The sequence below is a fragment of the Boleophthalmus pectinirostris genome, unplaced genomic scaffold (assembly GCF_026225935.1).
Source record: "Boleophthalmus pectinirostris isolate CB_2022bp ecotype Guang Dong unplaced genomic scaffold, ASM2622593v1 HiC_scaffold_16, whole genome shotgun sequence".
Lineage (NCBI taxonomy): Eukaryota > Metazoa > Chordata > Actinopteri > Gobiiformes > Gobiidae > Boleophthalmus > Boleophthalmus pectinirostris.
Window position 1 is genome coordinate 4,070,862 of NW_026571095.1, and position 24,295 is coordinate 4,095,156.

General features: G+C 39.0%; 1 protein-coding gene across 1 annotated transcript in view; it reads left to right on the plus strand.

The window, feature by feature from the left end:
• The window catches only part of pkn2a (protein kinase N2a), a 92,907-nt gene extending 68,921 nt beyond the window's left edge, over positions 1-23,986 (plus strand). Inside the window, exons 5-23 of the mRNA XM_055151820.1 lie at positions 2,159-2,291; positions 3,128-3,273; positions 3,582-3,795; positions 5,099-5,284; positions 6,333-6,442; positions 6,519-6,662; positions 7,064-7,139; positions 7,233-7,389; positions 8,362-8,494; positions 9,116-9,252; positions 11,368-11,443; positions 11,544-11,635; positions 13,162-13,338; positions 14,820-14,882; positions 15,670-15,746; positions 16,939-17,081; positions 17,867-17,974; positions 18,066-18,146; positions 19,841-23,986. Coding sequence (XP_055007795.1) covers positions 2,159-2,291; positions 3,128-3,273; positions 3,582-3,795; positions 5,099-5,284; positions 6,333-6,442; positions 6,519-6,662; positions 7,064-7,139; positions 7,233-7,389; positions 8,362-8,494; positions 9,116-9,252; positions 11,368-11,443; positions 11,544-11,635; positions 13,162-13,338; positions 14,820-14,882; positions 15,670-15,746; positions 16,939-17,081; positions 17,867-17,974; positions 18,066-18,146; positions 19,841-20,044 — 2,457 coding nt within the window. The 3' untranslated portion in view covers positions 20,045-23,986. The remainder of the gene's footprint in view (positions 1-2,158; positions 2,292-3,127; positions 3,274-3,581; positions 3,796-5,098; positions 5,285-6,332; positions 6,443-6,518; positions 6,663-7,063; positions 7,140-7,232; positions 7,390-8,361; positions 8,495-9,115; positions 9,253-11,367; positions 11,444-11,543; positions 11,636-13,161; positions 13,339-14,819; positions 14,883-15,669; positions 15,747-16,938; positions 17,082-17,866; positions 17,975-18,065; positions 18,147-19,840) is intronic.
• Positions 23,987-24,295: the final 309 nt, after the last annotated feature.

The following is a 24,295-nucleotide window of genomic DNA, read 5'->3' on the forward strand; positions in this document are numbered from 1 at the left end:
AACACCTCTGGAGAGTTTGTGTCCTACATCGGCACCTTGAGCTCAAATCAGAACCTGTTGCATTCACTTTGTAACGGTTTTTAAACTCCGGTTGATCTCATTTCCCTTCAGGGCTCTTCTGACACGCAGGGTACTTTCCGGGTGTAATAAAGTTTGAAATCAAAGGCAGAGCTGTGGAGGCTGAAGTGTGATTTGGCTGCGCGCTTTGCTCTGCCACATGACTTTGAGGAGAGGTCAGTGTGTCCAGTAAACTCCAAACAAAGAGGTAGTAAAGACGGGGTATTAAGCAAAATCAACTTTCTGGAGCTTTTTCTGCCATGTTGTGATGTTCCCTCATCAGAAACATGCCTGAAGAGATTTTATATGTCATCCATGCATGTTTGAGTAATTTAGCAATCTCTCCCAGGCCCTATTTGGACCCTCATTGCAGTTAACAGTACGATTCTGTCCAGTGCTCAGCTCACAGGCCTATGTCAGCCATGCTCCCACACAGCAAATGCATGATGATCAAAAACTTCCTCTCCTTTCTGTTGTTGTCCCATATAAATCCTTATGACCTAAATAAAATAATTAACCGACTCATACAGATTTTGGTTGTCCAAGACCGTCTGAACCATCTGAAGCTCTGTTACTCAAATTCGACTTTAATCTGATCTTTGTTTTAACATAATCTGATCATAAACAACTGATTTATCTGAACTCTGTGAACTGATTCGTCCCTGTCAAATAACATTACAATTACAAGCTCTCAGTCACTCTCATCATTTTTGTTTAAAATCTAACTCCTAAACAGGACCATGAACGCTTGTATTGATCGCAGGCTCCTGAAAATGTGTTTAAATTAAATAAAATTGAAAACGGTGCCAGCAATATATTTCATTTTTGGCACTGTTTGTTAATGTGTGTGTATGTTGTGTCACCATGGTACCCGCTGAACATTCCATCATACACCTACATGTTGAACACCCCCCAAGCGTGATGTCACCACCAAAGTATTAATACCCTTTTGACTCGGACAGGCGAGGGAGCGCGTCGGGAGGAAATGCCGACTGGACGCGGGCTTCCGTATGTCATGGAATGCTGCTGATAGGCTTTAAAGGGCCGCTCGGACACAACACAATGACATTCCTCTGCTTTCTATGAATGCACTTTTCCATGTGCTCACTTGGACTTCACTTCCATATAAGGGCATGGGGCTGTTGTTTACACGGTGTGCGTAACAAATAACTACATAATTATCATCGAGGGGTGTTTAAGTTCAATAGGGCTAAGGGGTCATTATTGATGTAATAAGTGACATTTGTTTTGCCCCAGTACAGATGTACTGTCAATGCAGCTCTTACGGTTAAATTGAGGCTGCTTTGTTCTGTCTGCATCTGTTTATAAAGCATATAAAACATCTCAATGGACTGTATGTGTGTTTTTAGCATGCTAGTTGTTGTTAGCGTTACTGTGATGGCAAAACTTTTAAAAACTCATCGAGGTGAAAATTATGATGAACATGAACTGCTGAAATGGTTCGACCTGAGTAAAAATTGCATATGGACGGATTATTTGTTTATCAGCACAGCGGATGTGAGTGCAGAAAGCGCCACTGTCTGTGTGCTTAACATGAAGTTATAACGTTAGCTCGCCATGCTGTCAGAACCATGTGATAAAATAAGTTATTAATGAGTGGGATCTGTCTTAATGACCCGTATGCGTTATCCTGATCCATACACCTAGCCCCGCCCTTGGGAGAGCCTGAAATCTGCTGAAATCCTACAAGACACTGACATGATACAGAAAGGACAGAGACTCTTTCTGCAGGAGACATGCACAGTAGAGCGTTCATTCTTACTCCATAATACTGATTCACTGCTGAAGTAAAAGGTTGTTTAATTTCTACATTTTTTCCAAATCATTTTACTTTACTTTTACATTTGTTTTGTTTTTTGAGTTCAGCTAATAGGTTTTTGGGCATATTTTGGTACTGCATAGTATTGTCTGAATTATCAGAATCCTATGTGTTAAGAGTGTTAAGGCATTATTTTTGTCAATATCGCACACCCCCTTACACTGAACCAGAGCGATTTCCCTTGAGTCATACTGTATAAATAAGTACTAAACTGTAAACCTCTGTGTGTGTGTGTGTGTGTGTGTGTGTGTGTGTGCTCAGGACCGTAAGCTGCTGGCCACAGCGCAGCAGATGCTCCAGGACAGTAGAATGAAGATCGAGTTTATCCGAATGCAGATCCTTAAAGCTACTCAGACCAACGAGCTGAGCTTTGACACATCACATCACAGTGAGTGTTCACATGTGGTGTTCACCATCACAGTGTTCACCATCACAGTGTTCACCATCACAGTGTTCACCATCACAGTGTTCACCATCACAGTGTTCACACATCATCACAGTGTTCATCACATCACACAGTGTTCACAGTGTTCACATCACAGTGTTCACCATCACAGTGTTCACCACCATCACAGTGTTCACCATCACAGTGTTCACATCACAGTGTTTCACATCACATCATCACACTGTCACCATCACACTGTTCACCATCACAGTGTTCACCATCACAGTGTTCACCATCACAGTGTTCACCATCACAGTGTTCACCATCACAGTGTTCACCATCACAGTGTTCACCATCACAGTGTTCACCATCACAGTGTTCACCATCACAGTGTTCACCATCACAGTGTTCACCATCACAGTGTTCACCATCACAGTGTTCACCATCACAGTGTTCACCATCACAGTGTTCACTATCACAGTGTTCACCATATCACAGTGTTCACCATCACAGTGTTCACTATCACAACCAAACTGTCATGTTCAATATGGTGTATGATAGACTACATGGCAATAAAATAATTTATAATATTCAGGAATAATGTTTTCTACAAAGCCTTGTTCACACAATAAATTATTTAATTAGTGTTGTTTATAGATAAAATAGTTAAAATTATTAGCAAGAAATGATTGATTGTATATTTTCTACATTTGTTGATCTTTCAATTAAAAAATATATAAGTAACCAGATTCCTTTAATGCTAATTCATTATACCCTCTGCAATGTTTAATACACATTTCATACTTCACTTCACACTTGGGAACCGCTCTTCTTTTTGTCTTCAGACAAACCGTTCATCAGCCCTCTGGACCTCCGTGTGGAGGAGCTGTGTCACCACGCCCGGATTGAATCCGCTGTGGCCGAAGGAGCCAAGAACGTCATGAAGCTCCTGGGCACTGGGAAAGTCACAGAGAAGAAGGCACATTCAGAGGTATTGTCCCGTATACACATCACGCTATACACATCATGCTATACACATCATGCTATACACATCACATTGTACAGATCACACTGTACAGATCACACTGTACAGATCAAACTGTACAGATCACACTCAAGTCACACAGAAGTCAATTGCAACCAGAGCTCAAAGGAACCACTTTACATCCATGCTCACTTCCTATTTGCAACACAGCAGCTAGCACATTCGCTCTGTCCATTTACATATACAGTCTATGAATACAATACTACACACATATAGACAGTAATGTCCCTCATGCACCCCCCTCTCTCCTCCAGGCCCAGGCCCGGTTCAATGAGTCCAGTCAGAAGTTGGACCTGCTGCGTTACTCTCTGGAGCAGCGTCTGAACGAGCTCCCAAAGAACCACCCGAGCAGCGCAGTCATCATGGAGGAGCTGTCTCTGCTCTCTAGTCCGGCCCTCAGCCCCCGCTCCAGCTTCATTTCCACACAGAACCAGTACAGCACCGTCACCAAGCCCGCCGCTCTCACAGGTACAATGCACACTTTTAAAGAGTTTATTTTATGTATTTAGGCTTTAAAGGTCCTATATTACACAGAACACAAATGTGACCTCATCATAAAAGTCCCTGGAGTTGTGTTTTGTTTCATTCACACATGTTTGGGTAATCCTGGATTATTCAGTTGTCTGTATCCCCAAAGATCAAAATGCTCCTTGTGATGTCATGAAGTAGCAATAGCTTTTACCTTTAGGTCAGTAGAGATTGGAAATTCCAGGGATGAAATTGTACAAATGATTCTAGTGAAAGTGTATGAAGTTTAAAAATACAGTGAAGTATTTCCTGTATTACCACTCAGTGACTTCACAAGGTGGAACAGTGTTTTCTGTTTGAGAGAAAAACTCACCTCCAAGTATGAGGAAACAACATAACAAAGATCAATCCAAAATAGTTCAATATAGGCACTTTAAAGAAGACTTGAGTCTGCTATGTAGTTGTTCATTGTTATAATTTGGACAATTTAAATCTCAATATTGATCTAAAACAACACAATAAAAGAAACAAGTCAGCTGTTTAACTGTTTGGGTGTAGCTTTTGCCACGCCACATTTTTAGTCACTACTGGATTGGGTTAGGGTAGGGTTAGGGTTAGTCAGCCATGAATTTCTTCAGTCGACTGTAGCCCTAGTATGGAATAGGATTTACTTTCATTCACGCGTGCTGAAGTAATACTGTAGGAAATGTTTCCATACATAGGCTATTTATAGCTGTGAAATATAAAACACCAATGCACAAATGTCCTCCAAGTATTTTAAACTCAACCATGACACCACTCTGACCTTTTATATTAACAGATGAACTGCTTTCAATGCATGATAGATAGAACAGGAATTTTTGGGGCTCAAAATGTATCATGGTTACATTTTCTTTGTAAAAGTGTGAAGATTTGGGGTATTTTTGTTGTAATACAAAAACATTTGAGCTGTAAAAGGTTGAATATGTAACTTCTGTGGCTAAATTATTGCCGTATTCATGCTATTTAATGATATTGACTATTTTAAAATGGTTTACTGGAATTATCTTGCTTTATTGTTACTGTGACAGAGGCATAAAGTAGTTTCAGTATTATCGTTTATCACAGTATAGCTCTGTACAAATATACTGGGCTTCAAAATTTGTTGTCATGATAGCAGAGATACCTCCACTTTTGTGTTTTCATCTCAGTGGCATGAATTTGTTTCTATATTCGTCTATCGTCTATATTTTCTTCAGCTTTATATGGTACTTCTAAATGTGTGCTGTTATGTTATGGTGACAGGCTCATGTTTCGTCCACAGGGACCTTGGACGTGAGGCTCATGGGCTGTCAGGATCTGTTGGAGAATGTTCCGGGTCGGTCCAAAGCCGCCTCAGTGCCTCTGCCCGGGTGGAGCCCCAGTGAGACCCGCTCCTCCTTCATCAGCAGAGCCAATCGCAACCGCAGTGTCAGCTCGCGAAACCTCACCAAGAGCGATGAGCTGTCCAGTGAGTGACACTGTACACCAGCACAACATTCACAACTATCACAACAATCACACCCGTCACAACAATCAGAACATTCACAACAATCACACCCGTCACAACAATCAGAACATTCACAACAATCACAACCGTCAGGACAATCACAACATTCATAACAATTACAACTGTCACAACAATCACACCAAAACACAATCACAATTATCACAGCAATCAGAAATTAAAACAGAAACTATCACAACTGTCATAACAGTCTCAACAGTCACAACTATCACAGGTAACATAGTCAACATTAAAACCAGTTTCCCGTTTCAACCGATCAGTATCAAATATTCATCATGGCATTCCACCTTTTCCTGAACGCTTTCAACTGTCACCACAATCGCAACCGTCACAACTATCACCACAGTCACAACAATCACAACCGTCACATCAATCACCACAATCACCACAATCACAACGTTCATAACAATTACAACCGTCACAACAATCACAGCCTTCACAAGAATCACGGTCTTCATAACTATCACAACCATCACAACAATCACAACAATCACAGCCTTCACAACCATTACAACAATCGCAACAATCACATCAAAACAGAATCACAACAGTGACGCCAAAGCACATCAATCACAACAATCACAATGATCAAAACTATTACAGCTGTCATAACAGTCACAGGTAAACACAAGTCAACATTAAAACCAGTTTCCCGTTTCAACCGATCAGCGTCAAATATTCATCGTGACATTCCACCTTTTCCAGCAAGAGCCGTTACAGATTGAAATGTGTAGAACTCAATTCAGAGAGTTACACATATCACTCTGGCGTGAGTCAGGTCAGATTATTTTACCTCAACATGTGAATTACAAACTGTCATACTCAAATCCTTCTCACATTTCTCAGTGTCACTGGTTGTAATCTTTTGCTTTATTGGCTTGACACTACAACAGTATCACAAACACATTTTCCATTTATTTAATTTTTTGGGGCTGTATACCAACTGTGTACCTGTTCTGTAGTAATATTATATTTCATTGCATTTCTCCAGATGAGATCAGTGCGGTGCTGAAGCTGGACAACACGGTGGTGGGTCAGACGAGCTGGAGGCCGGTCAGTAACCAGGCCTGGGACCAGAAGTTCACCCTGGAGCTCGACCGGGTAAGACCCACACAGAGGAACATGAGGGCAGGATACACAGCAGAATACTCACACGTGTACTTGTCTGTGCGTGTAGTCTCGGGAGCTGGAGATCTCTGTGTACTGGAGGGACTGGCGGTCGCTGTGTGCTCTGAAGTTTCTGCGTTTGGAGGATTTCTTGGACAATCAGCGTCACGGGATGTGCCTTTACCTGGAGCCACAGGGCATGCTGTTTGCAGAGGTATACAAAAACTACTAAAACATTAAATGATGTGGTTATTACATTATTATTATTTTTAATAATTGTAAAAATGTTTTCAATTTGAAGTTTTACCATAGAACTTTATAAATAGACTAAAATACCTTGAAAATACCTTGAAAAACATGATCAGGCTCACCTCTGATGTGAGCTGACTCATAACTTGTTGATGTCTTGGCTTAAAGCACTATCATTACGATGTATTATTTCATTTAGATTATCCACTTCAAAAAAATTACATCGCTGGTGTATAGTTTCAAAGTTTTTTTAAGTCTGCTTTTTGTTACTATAATTTTGAGACACAGCATTAAATTCAATCCATTTTATTTTTTTGTATATATGTGTATGAACATATATGAAGCTTTCGTTTCACTTGTTTCTAGGTGACATTTTTCAACCCAGTTATTGAGAGGCGGACGAAGCTTCAGAGACAAAAGAAAATCTTCTCTAAGCAGCAAGGTCTGTCCCTGCTTACCGGTTTTCCCGCCCACTTCATTTTCCTCTAAACAGAATTCCCGAAAATCCAAATGTTTCTTTTGTTTTGTTTCTCAGGTAAAACGTTCCTGCGCGCTCCTCAGATGAATATAAACATCGCCACATGGGGCAGGCTGGTGCGCAGAGCCATCCCCACCGTCAGCACCAACTCCTTTAGTCCTCAGGCAGCGGAGAGCGGGCACAGCAGCCTCCCCGGCTCGCCCACACCATGCAGGTACTGGCACTGACACCCAAATCAGACATTAAAGTGCATATTCATCCTATACGTGTACATATAGCTCAATAATGCCTGCACATCACTTGGTCTCTACATTATTTGTCCATTGACTTTTCAAAAACGTGTATGATAAAGGTTTAAAAGGTTGTTTATAGACTCTGCCAAGAAGCTTAACTCATCATCATAAATCTCCACTTGTAACCTGACCAAAACATGCAGGATGAATGACAAAATCAGAATTGGCAAATTGCAGGCTTTAGTAATAAAAAAAAACTATAACATTTTAGTTGTGCATATGCTAAATACCCCAATATGTCCTCAAAATGTTCAATATTTTAAGTCATACTGATATTTGAAAAGTTATTAAGACTTACATTTTATAACGCTTTGCTCCCCCATGTCCAAATTGCCCCACAGTGGAGTGTTATGTCTCGTCTTAAGACCCACTTTTATTTTCTGGCTTTTAACACCGCGTGAGTTCTGTGGTCCTCTGCATCTTTTATTTATTTTTATATTTTTTACCTACCTTTACGTACTTTTAATTATTTATTGGTATTCTTGCTCTTTAATGATTGATTTTACTAGTTTTATTGTCTTAACAAGGACTAGTGGAGTTAAGTAGAGCTTTATTTTGTATTTCTATTTGATATGTTTTATTTTTATTGTGCAGAGCTTTGGAAACTGTTTTCTTTATGAAATGTGCTATAAAAATAAAATGGATTGGATTGGATATTTGATGTGACAGTTATGGAAATTCATGTTATGGTTATTGCCCATAACTATCAAGACTTGCAAATGGATGGCAACATTTTGTAGTACTTGCCACCTTTTTTTTTTATTTAGAAAATAAATGTGAAAAATTAAATTTGATTTTAAAATGTGGTATTAAAACTTCCCAAATTATTCTGTGATAGACCATCCCCTAAAACTGCATTCAACTCTGTACTAATGACCATGCCCCCTCCTCAGTGACCCTCTGGTGACCAAACTGGACTTCGACAAAGAACCGAGCCCAGGACCCAAGCGCCGGCCCAGCCCCGAGGACGAGCCTGAGCCGCTCCAGAGCCTGGTGCAAAAAGTGCCTGACAAAGAGGAGGTGCAGGTACTCTCTGTTTACATGAACGTGTCAGTTAGTGTAAGCACTGGCAGCAGCAGTCTAAATCCAGACTCTATTCCCGTAAGACCCACCGCACTGGCCCTGATACAGCCGCTGACACTGGACCTGATACAGGGGCTGACACGGGCCCTGACCCCTGACTCAGGCCCCTGACACACTGGCCCTAACACAGTGTGGGGTTTGAGGTTTTGATTTGAACCGCTGTCCGCTGCTGAACTGTTATAAACGAAGATAAATCATAGGGAATGCTCGCTCAGAGTATCATTTTAGACTGTTTAACAAATATCTGTGATGCCCTCCAGTCACATAACTCAAGTTAGCAACGTTGGTAAAGCAGTCAGATCCACTGAAGCACAGAATGGGTTTCGATTCCAGCTCCAACAAATGCTCATTATTGCTGTGTCCTTGGGCAAGACACTTAACCCGCCTTGCCCCGAGAGTCTGTAAACCGGTGAATAAATGTTTGTGTGTAGTATTTTGAGTGCTATAAATGTGGCTATTCATAAATCTTTCTTAAGAAAAGTTAAAACACTTCATTTTGATGGGAAATAAACTTACTTTTCTAAAACACTTTGATGTTCAGTGGAGTTTCCTGGTTGTGTGCAGGACGCACTCGCCTCGTTCGACTTCCTGAACCAGAGGAACAGCGTCGCCGTGAAGCCCGACCTGGACCTCAACCTGGACCAAGATGATCCACACCAAGACCTGCAGCTCTCCTCCATCCAGAAGGACCAGGAGATTAGGTACAGGAACTGAACTTCTAGACACATCTGGTGCTGTCACGACACAATACCATTTCCAATTCTATGATGATTAAAAGCACTATATTTACACAATATAATCTTATTTTAAATCTTAGTACTTTCTTTTATATTACTGTTTGGCCTTATATGTGTGTAATCCTGCAGTGGTCCAGGTAGGTTCCATAGTGTCCATGGGAGTGCTTTAATCTATGTGTTCTTATACTTGTTCTGATACAGCTCAACATCATTCTAAAGCTTATTAGGGAGAACTTAATTCTGTCCCGTGAATGTGACTTTTTAGTATTGGTCCTTGTTCAAATAAGTATCTAGTTTGAATACTTCTAACTACTCTAGTTACTTCATTTAGTATCAGATTTTCAATACATGTGATAAATACCATGAGGCCAAACTGAACACACTGATAATATTTTACTATGAGAGTTCAGTATTATTCTGTTCATAAAAATACTAAGAAACAAAGAACTGACTGGAGAAGGTCGAAAACTTGAAGCCAGTGTGTCTGCGTTTATCAGCTGGCCTTGGTTTTAGCTGATACTCAAATCTGTTTCCAGAAAGATCTTTTTTCTCCACACAATCACTTTTTCTGTTGTCTTAAGTCTCAAGGTTTACTTTGTGAAAATGCTTTGGTCCTCCCTGAAAAAAGGAAATACTGCCATCTAGCTGTAGAGATTAGATTACGTCAACACAGGTCAGTGCAGGTATTGGTTAGAGATCATTTGTTACACTTTATACTTAATTCTTGACACTTTACACTTCCACTGCCAGTCAAAGGTTTGGGCACACTTTTTCACTTATCGTATTTTCTGCACTATAGTTCACTCTGGATTATAAGGTGCACTGTCATTGAATGGTTTATTTTCAAACTTTTTTTCACATATAATGAGCATTAAATGAAACACAACAGTTAGATAAGTCAGTCAAACTTGATTTAATGCGTTCACAATAACTCTCAACTTTGTTCAGTTTAACACGTAAAAAAAAAACTGAGACTCTAAATTGTTCGTGTATTCACAATAAGTCATAATAGTTCAAACAGTTGGGTGATTACAGCGTTCAGCACGTCCACATCCCTCTCGTCATTATCCGAGTCTGTGTGGTTACTGTTCCCTGGAGTTCAGTTCACTGATGATTCTGGTCTTGGTGAAAGCTCGGACCACAGTTGATACTGATCCTTAGTCCAGGCGTCCACGATCCATTGGCAGATCGTGGTGTAAGTCGCTCGGCGCTGTCTCTCTGTCTTGGTGAATGTGTGTTCTTCTCTCATCCACTGCTCCCACGCAGCTCACACTTTCACTTTATAAAAGCCTTGAGTTTAAAGTGGGTGTTGTAAGTGTGTCTCTTGACAGGTGCATTTTGATATTAAAAGGAATCACAGTATGTATTACTCCTGATGCTCCTGACTACAGGAGCCGTAATGCTGCAAGTGGTGCGACTTTGTAGTTTACTAAAGTCGTACTAAGACACCCCAATAAATTCATATATAAGGCACTCTGGATTATAAGGCATACAGTCGTTTTTTGGTGAAATTAAAGGCTTTTAAGTGCGCCCTATAGTGCGGAAAATACGATATGTTGTTTCATTGTTTCTATGATTATTTACATTCTCGATTCTCATTGTAGGCATCAAAACTATGACTTAACACACACGAAATACAGTAAACAAAGATAAACTCAGAATAACTCAAAACTTGTTTTAGATTTTTTGATTATTAAACATATCCACCCATTGCTTTGAACCCTGGTTTTTGATATGTCTTGACTCTGACAAGGCACAAATATGAAGTGAAAACTGTTTCAGGAGAGAAGTCCAGGGGTTCATGGCACTGTCAAGAACGCAATGGGTGGCTACTTTGAGGATTTCAATTTAAAATATATCAATTATCACTTTTTTTCTTTGCTACATAATTCCATACATCTTACTTATCTTACTTATTTTACTATATTTGATGTATTTATGTAAAATGTCAAACGTAGTAGACCTTGAATGAAAAGGTCTGTCCAGACTTTTGACTGCTGCTGTATCTAACTTATCCTTGGTGTGGCACTATATTTGAATCATCATCTTTTAATAAAATGTCTTTATTTATGTTCATAGGGAAGAGGAGCAGTTTCACTTCAGTCTACAGGATTTCAAGTGTGTGGCAGTGCTTGGACGTGGACACTTTGGGAAGGTCTGTTTTATCTTATTTAAAAAATCTTAAATATAAATGGTTGTAGATTGTTTTAAATATGAGGATTATGATTGTCTAAACTGTTCCCTGTTTTGTTTAGGTGTTGTTAGCGGAGTACAAAGCCACAGGGGAGATGTTCGCCATCAAAGCTCTGAAGAAAGGAGACATCGTGGCTCGAGATGAAGTGGACAGGTCAGTGCTGCAGCTTTTTAGTTCTTCTCTTCCCCACATAGAACTGCTTTTACAGATCAACCAATAAAAGCTTTATTTTAAATGTTAATGCCTAGGAGTGTAACAATATCCAAGTCTCACAGTACGATATTGTCACGGTATGAACCTCACAGTACGATATTTATTGCGATATCGTGAAAAAGCTCACGATATGGTGGGGAGGCTCATGATTAGGGATGTAACAATATTCAAATCTCTGTACGATATTTATGCAATATTTTCACAATATACCTCACAGGACGATATTTATTGTGATATTTTGTGGAGTTTAACAAAACTACCTCTTAAAATGCCTTGACAAGACTTAATCCAAAGAACTAAGACTTAAAAGTGTTAGAACTGTTATTTCTTCTTGTAGTCTGCACTGAAATGGAGCAAAGGATCATGGTCTATGTAGTTCCCTGTCTTTTTTAACTATTGCTGCATCATAACTCTTCATTTAAGCACTTGTAAATTGTTTTATTGTGATGGTCCACGATATTATTGTTAGAACTGTTAGACTATTCGACAGCATGATATTTCGGTTATTGTTACACTCCTGTTAATGCCTAAAGCAGGGGTCTCCAACTTTTTTCCTCCAGCGACCTACTTTTACAAAATGAAAATGCCCGAGAGCTACTAGTTTTAGCAGCCACAAGAAATTTAGTATATGTAAGAGCCAGGGCGAACCTTAGTGGAAGTACAGTTACATGCCTATAAAACATAAACCTTTATCCACTTATTAGTGTACAAAGTTAGGTGTCAAAATGATACATGTACAGTGGTAAAAGGCATTTAATTAATCAAATTTTACTTATTCAGCACAATATGTATAATTCAGTAATCCCTTGGCGAGCTGCTTGGAAGGGAGTGAAGACGTTGGAGACCCCTGGCCTAAAATATATATATATATATATATTTTAGAATCTAGTGCTTTCCAGTGCTGATGATTCTTACCAGTATGTTGAGGCTGATATGTAGGGCAGATTTAGATCATTTTCTCCTAATGTTATTGTATGAATGTTTAGTGTGTACTGTAACAAATAAGTAAGAGCAATATCTATATTATATCTGGGATTTTTAGACATTTACAGTCACAGCTGTGTTTTATGCCAGTTATAGCAGTTTGTACGGTGCTTTTTCACTTTCTTGGTGAGTCAGCCCAGAAGAAGCGTCTGCCTAAATTGTCAAACCAGTATCCGATGTGCTTAAAAGGTGCTGAGCTGTTGTTTACTTTTTAATATTGTTTTTGACTGTTACATCACAATGAGAGTTTTGCACTATTGACACAAACATGGTAAATTTTTTGACATTATAGCATTTGGGAAGGAAAGATTGGGTACAGTTACATTTTTGATTAAACATCTACCTGTACTGTTACTAGTCATAAGTAAATTTACTCTCAGCATTGTACCCTCTTCCCCTGCCTCTCTCTGTCTAAACTACTTCACATTCATCTTGTGTAACCAAATCCCTCTCTTTCTCTCTCCTCCTCTGCCCCTCCTCAGCCTAATGTGTGAGAAGAGGATCTTTGAGACGGTGAACAGCGTGCGTCACCCGTTCCTCGTGAACCTTTTCGCCTGTTTCCAGACCTCAGAGCACGTGTGTTTTGTCATGGAGTACGCAGCAGGGGGCGACCTCATGATGCACATCCACGCTGACGTCTTCTCCGAGCCGCGTGCCGTGTGAGTGGAAAAGGGCTGGCAAAAGTATCGAGAATCAGATACTATGAAAACTAGATACTTGAACGGGTATCGGTGTTAGAAAAATCACATTCACAGGACCGAAAACAACCCTTTCTCAATAGATTTAGAATGATCTTGGAGTGAATGAGAACAACCTAGACCACTGAGGATTACGCAGCTATAAGGTCACATAGTAATATAAATGAAAATACATTATTATTATTATTATCATCATCATGGTATTGGAATCCGTATTGAGTATCAAGTTTATTTCTTAGCACTGAAATCAGGGTAACTGCGGGGTTTTAAAAAGGTCTTAAATTTCATGTTCCTAAATTAAGGCCTTAAAAAGTCTTACATTTTGTTGTCCAAGTCTTATATTTTCACAAAGGTCTTAAATTTCATTAGCCTATTTTTTTGTATGCTGTTCTCAACTGGGCTGCAGTGCAATGTTAAATGGAGGGAGGAAAAAAACAACATGCATGAACGTCTAATTTGGAGTATGTGCAAACAATACTTTGGTTTCTGAAGCCTGCGGCAACGAATAAACAATCAGTGGATCCTGGGGAAGTGTAGGTTTAATCCACAGTTAGTTAGATTCTGGATATAGTGGTTGGTCATTGTTAGAATTGGAGCTAGTGTTTTTCACCCGTATAATGAGTGCGATGTTGGTCTTAATTTTCATTTAAATGGTCTTAAAAAGGTCTTAAAAAAGTCTTAAATTTACCAATACATTCCGGCTTATGCTGGAGAAACTGTGGTGTGGTCAATGCTAACCACACACATAGTTTGGCAAAGTCCTAAATTGGATTTGTTTTGAAGGGAAGTTTTTCATGCCCTTAAAGTGTTTTTTAATCAACATATCCCATCTACCCAGTAGTAGCATTATTAGGAGCGTTACCTGCAAGTATCGGCACACGAGATGAAAAATACCTTTTGAATATTTTACTTACTGCTGCTTTAAAATGTATAACCATCAGATGGTTCAGAACAGATCCTTCCTCTTATAACATATGGATTCAGAAAGTATGGGATATATACCAAATGGAGCAGATAACCTATTCTTTAAGGATTCAAAAACCCATATTTATTAAGTTCTTGGAAACCTGTTTTGCCTCTGCTAATACAGTAGAGATGATATGGGACTTCTTTTATAACTGTCAGTGATACATAAAGAGTGGATGTTTAATTATTATTAATTATTATTATTATTTGTTACAAACTTATATTGTTTAAAAAAATTGAACTGTTTGCATTAATTTAAAATCATTGTAATATTGCTGAAAAAGAAAATAAAAATTAATAAAAAAAAAATTGGGGGTAGTCAAACCTGGGGATCCACTGCAAATAGAGTTTGAAGTGTTACTATCATGACAACATTAGAGTAGATTTGGCTTTATTAGTACAAAATAAAATGTGTCTTGTTGAATTTTTATTTTATCAAGTCTAATATGTGTGTGTTGTTGTTTTTTTCCACACAGGTTTTATGCCGCCTGTGTAGTGTTGGGATTACAGTTCTTACATGACCACAAGATTGTCTACAGGTAAAATTTTAAGTGTGTAATAAAAATGATTAGCTTTAAGATATATGTTACAATACAATAATAATAATATAGTAGTGTCTCACAATACTATATCATCAAGGTATGAACCTCACGATACAATATTTATTGCGAAATTGTGGGAAAGCTCATGATATGGTGGAGAGACTCACGATTAGGGATGTAACAATATCCAAATCTCTCTGTATGATATTTTCATAATACACATCTCACGGTATGATATTTATTGTGATATTTTGTGGAGGCTAAACAGCTTAAACTGTGAATGTTACTTTTTCCTCTTAAAATGCCTTGACAAAACTTAATCCAAAGAACTGAGACTTAAAAGTGCTTAGAACTGTTATTTGTTCTTATCATCTACACTATAAGTTGCTGCACCTTAACTCTTCATTTAAGCAAAGAGACTTGTAATTCGTTGGCCCATGATATCATTGTGAGAACTTTGATGATATGCTATCACAGTATTTCAGTTATTGTTACATCCCTAATAAAAATACAAGAATCACTCACATTTCAGGTCATGTTTGAAACTTGCAATATTTTTTCTATGAGAAAATAGGATATTTCGTTGTTTGTGGAGACCATTCTATTACCTAAATAAGATGTTATTTGTTTACAAGTAGCAACAGAAGACACATGACTAAACATGGCTTTGTAATGAAAAGAATCATACATGTTTTCTCATCACATAATTAGATTTTGTGGTAAAGATAGTCTTGTGTTGAGACCTGAGTGGTTTTAAGAGTCTGTTTTTGTGTGATATTTTCAGAGACCTAAAGCTGGATAACCTGCTGCTGGACACAGAGGGATATGTGAAGATCGCTGACTTTGGCCTTTGTAAAGAAGGTAACTCCACATGTTATTTCAATCTGGATATTTATTTTCTTCTTCTTTTTTTTGCACTAGAATCCTCATTTTTCTTTTATTCTAACAGCACTTTTCACAACTAGCACGCTAACAACACACTGGCCTCATTTCTTGGTTTCTAGATGATAAGAAATGCTTTATATTTGGCTGCAGACTGTACACAGTGGTCTTATTTTGACATCAAAAGCTGTGTATTTACTGGTGCAATACACATTTTATTTAATGACATGAAAAAATAACATACCGTATTTTACGCACTATAGGCGCTCTGGATTGAATGGTCTATTTTCGAACTTTTTTCACATATAAACCACACCGAACGCACCGAGACACATTAAACGAAACACAACAGTTAGATAAGTCAGTCAAACTTTATTTAACGCGTTCACAATAACTCTCAACTTAGTTCACTTGTAACGTGTAAAAAAATCCCGTCTGAGATGCTAAATTGTTCGTGTATTCACAATAAGTCATAATAGTTCAAACAGTTGGGTGATTACAGCGTTCAGCACGTCCACATCCCTCTCGTCATTATCCGAGTCTGTGTGGTTACTGTTCTCCGGCAGTTCAGTGATGATTCTGGTCTTGGTGAAAGCTCGGACCACAATTGATACTGATCCTTAGCCCGGGCGTTCACGATCCATTGGCAGATCGTGGCGCAAGTCTCTCGGCGCTGTCTCTCTGTCTTGGTGAATGTGTGTTCTTCTCTCATCCACTGCTCCCACGCAGCTCACACTTTCACTTTATAATAGTCTTGAGTTTAAAGTGGGCGTTGTGAGCGTGTCTCTTGACAGGTGCATTTTGATATTAAAAGGAATCACAGTCTGTATTACTCCTGATGCTCCTGACTACAGGAGCCACAATGCTGCAAGTCGAGTGGCTTTGTAGTTTACTAAAGTCGTACTAAGACACCCCAATAAATTCATATATAAGGCTCCCTGAGTTATAAGGCGCGCAGTCGTTTTTTGATTAAATTAAAGGCTTTTAAGTGTGCCCTATAGTGCAAAAAATATGATATACAGCCCCTTTTAATACCCCAGAGTTGTTCATATTGTGTTTCAAGTGAATATTGGTCAATCTGCATCTGTTATTGATCAGTGACTGTTTGGCTGTTTGATCAGTTGAACTGAATGTAAATGAGCTTACAACATGCTGTGTATTGTTTTGTTAGGAATGGGCTTCAGAGATCGGACCAGTACATTCTGTGGGACGCCGGAGTTTTTGGCCCCTGAGGTTCTGACAGAGACGTCGTACACACGGGCGGTGGACTGGTGGGGTCTGGGCGTGCTCATATTCGAGATGCTGGTGGGAGAGGTCGGTCACATTAAACAATCTATACTTAGAATATTAAGGTTCTATATCATGCAAAATTGACTCTTGTGAGATTTTAGTTGTGTTATAATGCTGTTGCCTCAGTAAAAACATGCTCAGAGTTGTTTTGTTTCATCCACACGTTTGAGTAAAATTGCATTGTTCGTCTGTCTACATCTCTAAAGCTCAAAATGCTCTGTTCCACCTTGTGATGTCATCAAGTGAATTGCTATCCATTTATCTTTTGTTTAGTAGAGATTGGCAGTTCCAGGAATAAAATCATCCGAATGATTCTAGGGAAGGTGTTTGGAGTTTACAGTTTAACACAGTGGAGCAGTTCTTGTATCACCACATGACATCACAAGGTGGAACAGAGTGTTTTCTGTTTGAGAGAAGAACTCAGAATAGATTGGAAAATTGGCCTTTTAAAGATTCACTTTGTAACTTTTTTCTGTGTGTTTCCATGGATAGAACTTTGCCTGAAACTTTGTCCTACAGAACGGAATTAAACTATTTTGTATTTTTGTAAAACTACAAAGTGTTTTATTGTGTCAAAAAATACCTTGACAAAAACATCTGCTTGTGGGGTCACCTGGTCTGTTTGTGTCACTTGCTTGTCTCCATGGAAATAGAAAAGTTTAATGCTACACTGTAGGATTATTCTAGGCCAACCAAGAACGTAAATGAGCCTTGGAGACATGAAGTAGCTGGCTCACCCTTATCCAGAAAAGTTACATAGTTTAACTTTAATTTTAGGATTAGAGTTGATTGTTTGTTTTGTTCTTCAGTCTCCGTTTCCTGGCGACGACGAGGAGGAGGTGTTTGACAGTATAGTGAATGATGAGGTCCGGTATCCACGTTTCCTGTCCACAGAGGCCATCTCCATCATGAGGAGGGTGAGGAGACTAAATAAAGACGGTGTTCTACAGATTGTGATCACTGATATGACAGGTTTGAATCTTTATGTCCGTGTTTATGTGTTTGTAGCTGTTGAGGAGGAGTCCTGAGCGGAGACTGGGAGCCGGAGAGAGAGACGCAGAGGAGGTCAAGAAGCATCTGTTCTTCAGGGTGAGGACTTTGCGTTCATTTAAATGATTAAAAAAGACATCAAACGTGTGTGAGTTTGTTTAACGTTTTGGTTTGGACAAGACACAAATCCCTGAATCCACAGATCTTGGTTTATGTTATTACAATGCACTTAGTTAATGCCAAATGATAATCCACAGATGAACTGTGTGACGTGTGACTTTTCTGGTAGAGGATCCACCACCTGCTTGTCTCTGTGGAAATCTTGCTGTTGGTTTTTCTGAGAGAGCAGAGAGTCATGGAGAGTAGCAGATTTACATTTTTTTTGTTCCTTAATATGTGTTGTCCTTTTACAACTAAAATATATACCGTATTTTCCAGGCTATTAGTCGCTCTGGATTATAAGGCGCATTGTCATTAAATGGTATATTTTTGAACGTTTTTCACAAATAAACCACACCGGACTTTAAAGGAAACACAACAGTGTGATGGGTGAGTGGTTTTGTTTGTTTGTGGCGTTCACGGTGACTCTGGGCTTTGTTCAGTTGTGGCGTGTAGGGAGGGTGTTGTCTGGGACCAATGGATTGTCGGCGTGTTCGCAGTGACTCAGTTGTTCAGTTGTGTCTAGAAGTGGCACATTGCACTCGCTTTTTCGGTTTGTTCCTCCGTTCTGTTCCTCGTCGGCGTGGAGTGATGAGTGTGTCTGTGGGTGTGTTTCTCTGTGCGGTCGCTGTCTGCTCCGTGTGTGTTTGTGTGTGCTGCAGGTGGTGCGGCTTTGTAGTTTACTGAAGTCGTGCTGGGACACCTGAGTGGATTCGTGTATAGGGCGCTCTGGATTGTGGGGCGCACAGTTGTTTTTTGATGTGGTTGGAGGCTTAAGAGCACGTCTAATAGCCCGGAAAATACTGTATTTAAAGAAAGATCAATTAGTCAAAACTACAACACACGGATGGATTGGATTTGCACTAGAGTACTCTTATTATTTGTTATTTTTAATTATTTATAAAGGGACAGTACATATCAATTAACATTTAAAATGTAAATATGTAAAGATTATAGCAGTGTGGCTAATTTTTATTTTCAGTCCCTCAGCAAGTTGATGTGAAATCATGTACAGGACAGTAAAAGTACAGCAACAATCACACAAAAGCCCATGTAACACCTGCACACTCATTATACATATACTGTAAGTCATTTCAGATAGTTAGAAGTTAGAAGTTAAAAGTTAAGACTGGATTTGACCCTGGTTGCTGGTGATTGTCCACAGGGAGGAGAGGAGAGCTCTTGATGGTGTGAGCTGTTGGTGCTCTTCCGTCTCTGTTTGTATTTGTTTGGACTTGTCATAGTGACGCTGATGTGTCATTTGCCTCTGAGTGCGTCACCGGTGTCTTGTTTATGTCGTTGTTTATTTGCATTCTCACTCTGCAGCAGTCTGGATCAAGTCTGTCATATTTGTTTAGGCGGGTGCAGGTCAGAGGTGACTTAACTTTTGTGCACTTTCTACCACGTTATAATGTCCCTTCATCAAAAACAAGGTATAAAATGTCATTAATGCATATTTGAGTGATCTCTCCTGGGACCTATTCAAACCCTCCTTATATATTCGAAATATTATAATATATCACAATATCTTGTCTCGTTCTCGTGGACTCAGTCTTGTATCTCGTCTCATCTTGTGTAAATTGTGTCTCGTCTCATTCGTGTTCTATTGTTTTTGTTTTTTTTGTTTTTTTCAGAACATGGACTGGCACGACCTCCTCGCCAAGAAAGTCAAACCTCCGTTCGTCCCAACGATTCAAGGTGCCAACGACGTCAGCAACTTCGACGACGAGTTCACTTCGGAGGCGCCCATCCTGACCCCTCCCCGAGAGCCCCGCCCCCTTTCCGTCACCGAGCAGGACATGTTCGCGGACTTTGACTACATCGCAGACTGGTGTTAGCATTAGCGAATCGACGCACTGTGAACGCCTTTTTAAAAAAAACGACCCAGGGACTCTCAAAAACTTCAATGAACTCAAGTCTCTGTGCCATTTGAAGCCCAAAGAGAGCCTGACTTTTTTTTTTTTTTTACCACAATGAAGAACAGTTTTAAGTGTTTGACCACTGCGAATGTTCCAGATGAACTTTATGGCAACGCTACAATCATGTCACTGTCTGTACAAAGTATACTGTATTTACGTATATGTTTTTATCCTTTTTGTGTTTCGCCGAAAGACTTTTAAAGGTCCTATATTACGCAAAATTGACTCTTGCGAGCTTTAAGCCGTGTTAGTTACCTCATCGAAAATCATCGAGTCGTGTTTTGTTTCGGTCACACACGTTTGAGTAATCCTGCATTATTATTCTGTATCCGGAGTATAAGGCACCAGCCAAAAAATGTAATGAAGAAGAAAACAACATATAAGTCGCACAAAACTATAAGTCGCACTTTTTGGAGGAAATTTGTTTTATAAAGTCACGACCAGGAACAGACATTTCCTGTGTAAAGTCAAGTTCAAGTAATAACAATAGAAGAGAGAACAACAGACTGTTAACGTTACATATGAACAGTTCTTCAGATAAACTCTAACATAAAGAACAGAACAAGTTTACCAAACTCTCCATCTCACTCCAAATCACTAAATCCATTCAATTCTTCATCCTCTGTGTCACTTCTGAGCAACTCGGCCTTGACCTCCGGAGGTAAACAGAGCGTCTCTTCCTCTTCTGTGTCGCTGTCGTCAGACTCAGCATCAGTTCCAGTTAGAATTATTCGGGTCTTTCTGAGTCCTAACAGGATGGTTTCAGTGTCACTGAAGTCCAGGTTTTGTCCATCCATCCAGTGACTTCAGGAAAGTTTCATGGTGCATCCTCCCGGGAAGCTGTGTTCTCCATCCCCGCATTCCAACAGTCCCTCATAAGTTTCTTGCTCACTCCAAACTTTCTTTCTGCTGCTTGATTACCGGTTTCAGCTGAATATTTCACTACTTGCAGCAGTACAGAGTCTCTTTCTGCAGGAGACATGTGCAGTAGAGTGAAGTGACAGTGGTACAGGAGGAACAGGAGCAGCAAATACTCACACGCAAGACTAGAACCTCTCACGACTGTCAGTGTGAAAATTCTACTATACAACTCTCACCGGAGTATTAGTCAGAGGAAACACTCAAACCATGAAAAAAAATGCGACTTATAGTCTGAAAAATACAGTATCTCCAAAACTTTAAACGCTCTGTTCCAGTTTGTGATGTCATGTAGCTATAGTTAACAGCTAACTTTTACCTTTCTGAAATTGTTTAAATAATTTTCGTGAAGGTGTGTGGAGTCTAAAAACATACTGGAGCACTTCTTGTATTACCACATGACATCACAAGGTGGACCCAGAGCGTTTTCTGTTTGAGAGAAGCTCAGCCTAAATATGTAGACATTTTGGTGTCAAACGTGTGAATGAAACAAAAAAAACACGACTCTAGGTGTTCTTCTGATGAGGAAACAACATTATAACAGAATAGAAACAGAAAACGGCGTAATATGGGCCCTTTAAGGAGCCAAAAAATGCACGGGAGAGGTAGTTTGTGTTAGCCAAACTCAACAAGAACTGCTACTTACACGTCTGAGCCCATCCGCTTCCATATAACATATTTTTGTATAATTCTGAAAGTCTTCCATATCAAATGCAGACAATCATTTCTACCTGTAGCTGAAAACCTAGCAGTGTTAAGTGCATGAACTGTATAATAATAAGAACATGGAGAAGACCGCACTGCCTTCAAGCAAAAAAAAAAAAAAGAAATGTGGTGTAAAATTTAAGAAAACTCACTGTTGGAATGTCATACGCAGTTTTAGAGCGGACCCTTTGATACTTTGCTGCGTGTCTGTGGTGGGATGTTCAGCGGTTACCACGGTGACACAACGCACACAACACAAACACGGCCAAAACTGTTTTTAAAATGGTCTGAAAACTCGAGAAAAAATACAAAATGGATCTAAAGAGCACATTTTCAGGAGCCTCTGATCAATACGAGCGTTTATGTTCCAGTAACAGCACTTCAGACAGAGCAGTGCCTCCGGTTAGCGTCACACCCCACGGAATTTTGACGACATCAGCTGCAAAGTACCAATAAGCTTTTCGTTGTAGTAAATTCATACTTGAGACCAGTACAGTGAATTCATAGTGCCAGTGAGTGACAGCCAATCAAATCATCATGTACATTTGGAAATTCTGTCGTTTTTTTTTGTTTTTATTTTAAGGATAATCTTTGCTATTTCAAAAACATTTTACATTTTGGACCATTGATTTGCAAATTGCGTTGTAAAGTGTAATATTGTCTACTTCTCTCCGGTTTATTATTATTTTGCATTAGATCGCTGTACTTTTTGGCTAATTGATTCTATTCTGAAATTATGCCTTGAAAGTGCCTAAGTTATTCAAAATTATCGCTAATATGAATTCTAAATATTTGTGATTTATTTTTTTTTTTATACTGTTTTGTGTGGTGGCTTCAATCAAAACCTGACCACAACATGAACTAAGACTAACTGTAAATGACTCTAGATAAATGATATCATTAATTTTGCTATAAATTATGGATCTAATATTGTTTTATGAATAATTTTCTGATAATCCAACACGCACCCACACCAAAACCTACTGAGACCAAACCTCAGTATTTTACACCAAATTTAGGAATAATTTGCTGTAATTTCTTGGCATAAAAAATAATTATAGAACGTAATTTTATATTTTTGGAGATAAATATGAAATAATATTAAGGTTTCAGTTTAAAATGGTTGAAACACTTTAAATGTTCTGTTATTACTGAGTGAATATTCCCTAGATGCCCTTTGCTGTTTGGTCCATTTGTAATACATTTTAGAGCGAGTGTTCTTAAAGAGGGGGTATTACGCGAAAAGTTTGAGCTGTTTCTTCATCAAAAACATGCCTGAAGCAGTTTTATGTCATCCATGCATGTTTGAGTAATCTAGCAATCTCTTCTGGGCTCTGTTCGAACCCTGAGATTCTGTACAAGCCAATTTTCATAAATATACAAAAGCATTTCCTGCAAAACATTACACTAAAACATCACAAACCTGATTACAATGTGCAGTAGTTTCGTTGCGGTAGTGCTCTGAAGGAGGAGTGACTTGGCACTGGGAGCAAAGGAAAGGGAAGACTCGGAGCAACAAAAAAACGACTTAAACGTTAATAAATTTTTGGCGAATATACAATTTTTGAAACAAAAATTAATGCCTCATAGAAGTATAATACCCCCTCTTTAATTTTATGTTTAATTTCGTAAGCAAAAATGTTATCTATCCTTGAGATTATAGAAAAATACTTATATTTTTTGTCAAGAAAAGCACTATATAATTTCATAGCTGGTCTTTACAATGCAAGTCTGTTCCATGACTTATTCTGTTTGACAATGACATTTCTGCTTGATTTTTGTGTTTGTTTTGCAACTTCCATCAAACTGTTTATGGACAAGTTTCATTACCTCAACCTCAAAGACTTGTAACTACAGCAATAAAACCAAACCAAGATCTTCCTGAAGCTGCAAAAGTGGTTTATAATGAGATCGACTGACAATATGCTCCCTTCATCTTGTTTAAATCTTGGCTCAGTCCACAATCACTTTAAAGGAGCCTTCTATATAAAGACTGTATACACACGTAAGCTGAAAGCACTAATTTTATCCATAGTTTTGAATTATCTACGTTTTCTAATGATGAACATAGATTGTACAAAGTTGTGTTTTTTATTCTTTGCTTGTTGTGCTTGTTGTCAGGACAGGAAATGGATGGTACACCATTGTCACTGAACTGTTCACACCGGTGTAAAAAGTCCAGGCAGTGTTGACAGTTGTTGCCTATCGAAATGCACAATTAAACATTTGTAATAGTGATCTGTGGTCTGGTTTTCTCTTTTGAAGTCTCCTGGTGGTCAAAATGTATAATGCACTTTTGGAGAGCATAGAAGATCAGATAGTGTAATATAGACTGCAAACACAACAGTCTGAGAAGTATTGGTTTACTTCAACATTAGTTACCATTACTGTTACATAAAATTTGATCCCATCTGAGGAGCAGTGGGCACCACTATCTTCATGGTCTTGTTGATCAGGACTACCTCAGCCGGAGCTTGTACCTATGGAGCATGTGTGGTGTTGATGGGGGAAACCGGCGTGCCCAGAGGAATCCCACCCAGACACAGA